At 47.9% G+C, this 6,612-nt stretch overlaps 1 protein-coding gene across 5 annotated transcripts in view; it reads right to left on the reverse strand.

Moving 5' to 3' along the window:
• The window catches only part of Vwa3a (von Willebrand factor A domain containing 3A), a 65,112-nt gene that overhangs the window by 41,723 nt on the left and 16,777 nt on the right, over positions 1 to 6,612 (reverse strand). For all 5 annotated transcript variants that reach the window (XM_026781626.1, XM_026781629.1, XM_026781628.1 and 2 more), the window contains 3 exons: positions 4,356 to 4,480; positions 4,174 to 4,251; positions 657 to 711 (listed from right to left, as the gene is read on the reverse strand). In XM_026781626.1, the coding sequence (XP_026637427.1) occupies positions 657 to 711; positions 4,174 to 4,251; positions 4,356 to 4,480 (258 nt within the window). The remainder of the gene's footprint in view (positions 1 to 656; positions 712 to 4,173; positions 4,252 to 4,355; positions 4,481 to 6,612) is intronic.

Raw genomic sequence — 6,612 nt, forward strand, 5'->3', positions numbered from 1 at the left:
AGAGAGAGAGAGAGAGAGAGAGAGAGAGAGAGAGAGAATCTTTTAAATGTACAAACGCTATCATACGAGTTTGAAAACACTGTCAAAATTGTAGGATTTTTCCCATAAAAGTAACTGTAAGTGCTTCTGAGGAGCCAGAGCCCAGTGGTACCAGACAGTTTCCTTTTTCTAGGGAAGTCAGAAAACAGGCCCCAAAGTAAACTAAGAAGATTTTAAACTCTGGACAATTAAGGTGAGAACTTTGGAGCAGACCTGCTGGGGGCTACACACGGCTAGTTTAGCCCGGTGCCCCCAGATGTCCCCTCCCCCCGCGCCACCCAGATGCACGTACACTCTTTCCCATCTGAGAGCCCACTCTGCCTTTCCATGTATCGCCACCTGTCTTCTCAGTCCACGACGTCTGGAAGCGCTAAACTCGCCCCTCAGCCCTCCTTGTTTGCCCTCCAATCCCATCACTGTTTCCCCAGTCACGAGCACTAGCCTCAGGCCTAGCCAGCTGGCATACTTATCCTCTGTGGATTCCATGCTTGAGGGCTAGGAAGTCTTTGTTTTAGTGGAAGCTAACTTTAGTTGTAACGCCATCGTCTGCAGGGCAAAGGGCTCTCCCCAAGCAGCCGGGCTGAGGATGCCGTGAGGAGCCCCACGTGTGCCATTACCTTCTTGCTGTTTTCTGTGAGCCACCGCATCCTCTGCTGATAGAGTTCAATAGTCCTGGGGAGACACCGGAGAGACTCATCACCAGACATTGTCACGCACAGGGGAAAGGGGCTAGGATTTTGCAAGTTCTGGTTACCTAAATTTTTAATTAAAACTTTCTCTTTTATTTTTTTATTTTTTATTTTTTTTGAGACAGAGTTTCACAGTATAGCCCTGGCTTGCCTAGAACTTGCTATGTAGGTCAGGCTGGCTTCAAATTCACTGGATGTGGTCTGCCTCTGACTCCCTGCTGCTGGGTTTTACAGCTGTGCACCACGGTGCCTGGCCTTTTCCACATCTCTGAGGGAGAATCTTATTCTGCAGCCCAGGTTGGTCTCAGACTCTCTCTTTTATTGTTTTTTAATTCTAAAAACTAATTAATTACTTTGTGTGTATGCATGTTGGGGGAGAGGAGGGGAGGAGGAGGGAGGGAGGGAGGAAAAGTCTGTGTTCTGGGGCAAATGTGTTAGTGGGAGGAGTCAGCTTCCCACCACCACCTTCTGGAGTCCAGGAATTCGGCTCAGCAACCCAGGCCTGTACAGCAGCCTTTACACATGGAGCCTTCTCATCGGTCCAATCTCAGACACCGGTCCAACCTCAGGCTCTCGGTCTTTTGCCTCAGCCTCCCAACTCTGGAATTAGAGGCATGAGCTACCTCGTTGACTGATTTTTAATATTTTTTTCTTTTTTGAGACAGGGTTTCTCTGTGTAGCTTTGGAGTCTGTCCTGGAACTCGCTCTGTACACCATGCTGGACCTGAACTCACAGAGATCTGCCTGTCTCTGCCTCTTGAGTGTTTGGATTAAAGGCGTGCGCCACTCCCGCCTGGCGGGATTTTTAATTTTTAAGGTCTCGTGGAGAATGTAAGGCAAACATAATAGAGAGCTAAAGGTATGTGTTTGCCAGGGCACCATTCTGCGGTGGCGGTGCGTGGAGTAGGGACAGGGGCATCTGTGCAGGGACCAGGGCTTGGCTGCAGCTCTCCTATGAAGCAAGGCAGGGTACTAATGACTATGGGTGAGCTGCTGGGACACACGCCTGGGAGGATGGGGGCAGTGTTCTCGTGTGGAAGGTGGAGGAACAAGCCTGCTCTTACTCAGATATGAGTCTTTAAAAATTGTGTGTGTGTGTGTGTGTGTGTGTGTTTTTGGGTGTTTTCCCTGGATGTGTCCACACTATGTGTATGCCTGGTGCCCAAGGAAGAGAGAAGTGGAAGATGGTATGAGACCTTCTGGACCTGGGGTTATGGGCATCTGTGAGCATTTGTGAGATCACTGGGATTCAAACTCAGGACCTCTGCAAGGGCAACAAGGGCTCTTAGCCACTGAGCCTTCTCTCCGACTCCTCAGATATGAGTCTTATAGAAGACATGGTTCCAAGTCTCCTGGGGACTGGCCACAGGGACAATGGCAGGAAGCAGCCATTTCTTGGATTGATTAACAGAATATCAGTTTCTAAAAAGAAGCCAAGAGGATGTACTGCCCACTGTGCCTACAGCAAAGCAAACACTGCCTTGATGGGGTGGACACCAGCAGGTGACAGGTGCTCACGGGAAGGCCTCAGTCACTGAATCTTACTGAGCTGCCTCACGGAGGGCAGCTAGGAGAGAAGAGCATGGGAGGCCGGAAGAAGGTTAATGGGTATGAATTCATGAGGCTGGAGCAGCAGGCCGAATCATGATGGAGCCATGAGTGTGAACATATGGCTAAGACACGGAGCCTCACACTGAGACATGCTTGTGTTTAAGACTTTGCTTTGCCATTTATGGACTCTGTGAGCTTTGGAAGGTGTAGCAGCCTTACCGAATCCCAAAGGTTCATCATCTTCTATGTAAAGATAATCCCAGGAGTCTGTCCAAGTCAATGTGCCAAACACCTGATTAGCTAAGCAGATTCGACTATTCCTTAAGGATGTTGGTCTTTCTTTGTCAGGATGGTGACTGGTACATTACCTGTGCTCTAGTGGGTGGCCTCACACATATGCACATATGGACAGAACTAACTGGACTTAGTGACATATCCAAAGGAAGAAGAGGAGGGGCTATGACATGAAGTTGGGAGGGGTGTTAGGGGAAGAATCTGGGAGGAAATGAAGGGAAGATATGACCATATTTAATGGCATAATGTATTAAATTATCAAAGAACAAATTAAAAACAAAATGTTGGATTTATAATTCAAAACAACAGAGCTAAATATTATAGAACTTTACATATTTGCAGGGACACATACTGTAATCTAGTAACTTGGGAGACTGAGGCAGGAGGATCTCAAGTTGACAACTAGTCTGAGTTACATAGACCTTGTCACAAACGAAAGAATGAACTGAGCATCATGTAGTTATTTAAAACCTTTCAAACATTCTGACCCCCAAAACTTTCTATAAAATTTATAAGCATTTTGATAAACCCCACTAAGTGGGTGCTGTATGAGCACCTGACTTTTGGTTAAAGCTGGTTTGACTTTTGATAATTAGTTTGAGAATAATACAGTGTTTTGGGCAGTTATAAAGATGAAATAAGATTTTGTAGGCAGCCCTTAGCAGAGTTTCTGGCGCATTAATAAATGTTGGCTATTAATTATCATCATAACCTTTTGGGAAACCTTAGGCAGCAGTAATTATAGATCACAGATTACTGCAGCTACAGCTGGGATGTAATCTTTTTCTTTTGTATTTTTCAAGACAGGGTTTCTCTGTGTAATAGTCCTGGATATCCTGGAACTCCTCTGAAGACCGGTTTGGCCTTGAACTCACAGAGATCCACTCGCCTCTGCCTCCTGAATGCTGGGATTAAAGACGTGCACCACCACCACCCAGAGTGGGATGGAACCTTAAGACTTTCCTGTGTACTGATTATGGGAAGATGTTTGTGAGTGTGTGTGTGTGTGTTTGTGTGTGTTTATGTGTGTGTGTACATGTGAGTGTGCACCAGTGTGAACTCAAGTGTGTGTGTATGCTACTTGTGCTATCCAGATTGGTTTGGGTGGGGATGGGGAAATGGCTCCTCAGTTAAGAGCACTTGGTGATCCTGTAGAGGATCCAGGTTCAATTCCCAGCACCTACCCGGCAGCTCATATTGTCTGTAACTCCACTTTTGGGGGAATTCAGCACCCTCTTCTGGACTCTGTGGATACCAGGCACATATATGTGTGCTCACATACGTGTAGACAAGACACCCACACACATAAAATAAAATAATTGGTTTGGGAGTTGGGCACATGCCTGTCTGACACACATCTGCAAAGGTGGGAGCCACACCAGCCTGGCAGAGCCCTCGGCCGTTAACCAGCGGATGAAGCTGGGACGTCTGGGGCATTCATCCAAGGGCACCTAGGAGATGCTAATCTAGTCCAACGCTTCCATTTTACAAGGGTAAATTGTCTACTACCGAAATTGCTGGTTGGTCCCAGTCATGTGCAGGCCGTGAGATGAGAAAAGGCCTCACGCACAGAGGCACTGGAGAACACTGGGAAACTTACTTGGAGAGCCTTGATTCAAAGTGGCGGATGGTCTGGGCGGAGAAATGCACTTTGGGCACGGCATTGCCAAGCTCGTCCCTGGAAGAGCAAAGCTTTATTTGGGGTTTCTCAGGCTCAGGGCCGGGTGAGCTACTGCTCCTTGGGGTGCTTGGGGGGGAAGGATGGGAGGACGTCAGACTTACAGCTCAACTGTGCCGTGGCTTATCAGGTCAGGCAAGGTGAGTTTCTCAGACTTTAAACTGTGAGTTGAGAGCCAGTCTTCAGAGTCTTCCAGATCTGAGGCCTGAGTTTCCCTTCCCTGCAGCCTCTGCAATGCACAAGCCAGAGTCACACAGTAAACAGTGGGAATCGGGGACACAGACAAGGGTGCAATTGGTTCCCTTCACACAGACACCCAAGGGATGCGAAGTCTGGGAGACTCTATCTCAAAGTATTCTAAAAAATTCTCCCTGCTAACTGGGAACAGTGGTACATACCAGTAATCACAGCACTTGGGATGCTCATCTGAAGTTCAAAGTCAGCCTGCGCTACAGAGCAAGACCCTGTCTCAAAACACCAACACCAGCAACACAGCAACCACAAAGCTAATCTCATTGCTGAGAGAGCATGTGAGCATGAGGCTGGTAACCCTGGAAACAGCACCTTCATATCAGGCCCCAAATGGGGTTCACAGAGTCAAGGGCAGCTCTGCGTGCGTGATCAGACACAATGACCAGACAACCTGATAGTAGAATCACAACTTCTACAAAAAAATGGCCCGGAATGGCTGGGATTTCACCTATGACGCTAGCTTCTTATGGTTTTGTGCCCCTTCTTCCAATCCAGGATCATCTGGAGAAAGTAAACTATGTTTCCAGAACCATTCAAGTAAAATGCCTTTTTCTGTTGAGTCGTTCCCCCTGCTATCCCATGCCGAGAGCTTTTAGATGGAGGTGTTAAAGGAAGCCCTTTCTTCAATTTAAAGTTTTCTATTTCCTATCCTACTGTCAAATCTTAGCAAACATAAGTCATGTGGTCTGCCTCCCTTGTAGTGGGAGCGGTCTGGATATATTTCTGGTTTGTTTTCAGTGGGATGATCTTGTTTATTCCCACAGTCGTGGACTCTAGATCTTTTCAGGTAAATTCTGTCCCTAGCATTCTAACAGAGCCTCAGCAAACACTAACCGGTCCAGCAGAGACGGGGCTATTCTAGCTCCACCCCAGAGACCAGAACCAGAGCCGTGAGTGAGTGGGTCCTATTCATCACAGGACTCAGCCGTGAAATGCATAATGGCATCTTGTGCCTAGTGACATCTGCGTCATTCAGCACCAAGTTCAGGATGTGTGTGTGTGTGGTCCTGGTAGTGGAATTCAATCCCTGTGACAAGCACTTAGCACTGATGTTTTCCAGAGCCAGCATGTACACAGTCTTGACTTAAAACTGTGTCTGCCTTCTCTCATCTCTCTCTTCTGGGGTATTTCTGAGTCATTGCTTTGAACTGGTCCCATCCTTGGTGCCTGGGCTACAATGCAAGTAAGAATATTCTTGTCTTCTCACGGTTTGTACTCTAGTGTGGTCAGTGAAAAAGAAAGGAAATCAATATGCAGGAGAGTGTCAGAAAGGAACATTTCTGCTAAGCAACAGGGAAAGTGGCCAGAAAATGACTAGGGTGGTTTGGGAGGCCACCTGGATGAGCAGCAGTCAAACAAGGCCTCTGAGCCAGGCACTGAAGGCTAAGAAGGAGCCAGCCCTGAACACAGCCAGAGAGACACATTCCAACTGCAACCATGGAGGCATGGAGGGGCTAAAGTGTGTGAAGGTGAGGGGGCAGTCAAGTGTTGGGGTGTAGTTGTGGTGGTTTGAGTGATTATGGTTCCCATAGGCTCATATGTTTGAATGCTTGGTCCCAACTGGTGAACTGTTTGGGAAGGATTGGGAGGTGTGGCCTTGTTGGAGGAGGCATGTCACTGGGGGTGGGCTTTGAGGTCTCAAATGCAGGCCACGCTAGTTGGCCCTCTTCTCTGTCTCATGGTAGCTGCAGCCTCTGCACGAAAAGCACTCAGTTGCTGTTCTAGCACCATGACTGCTTGCCATGCTGTCTGCCATGAGGGTCATGGGCCCTCTGTAAGCAAGCTCACAACTAAACGCTTTCTTTTATAAGTTGCCATGGTCACGGTGTTTTGTCATGGCAACAGAACACTAAGAGGGTGGGAAAGCAGAAGTGGTGTGATAAAAGTACAGACCGCACGGGTACAAGCTGCACAAGAGTGCGTGCAAGGCAGGGTCAGCAAGAGCTCGCTGGATAACAGCGGCTGTCTATGGGCTGCAGAAGGGTCTCAAAGACTGATGGAGTCAGACATAATTCACTTCACCTCATCTCAGGCAAAAGGCTGAGAAGCTGTTGTTCTCTAAGAGTCTGGAATCCAGCTCAGTCCCACTGTGAGACACATAGTGAGACA

This window comes from Microtus ochrogaster, chromosome 8, assembly GCF_000317375.1.
Source record: "Microtus ochrogaster isolate Prairie Vole_2 chromosome 8, MicOch1.0, whole genome shotgun sequence".
NCBI classification, from domain to species: domain Eukaryota; kingdom Metazoa; phylum Chordata; class Mammalia; order Rodentia; family Cricetidae; genus Microtus; species Microtus ochrogaster.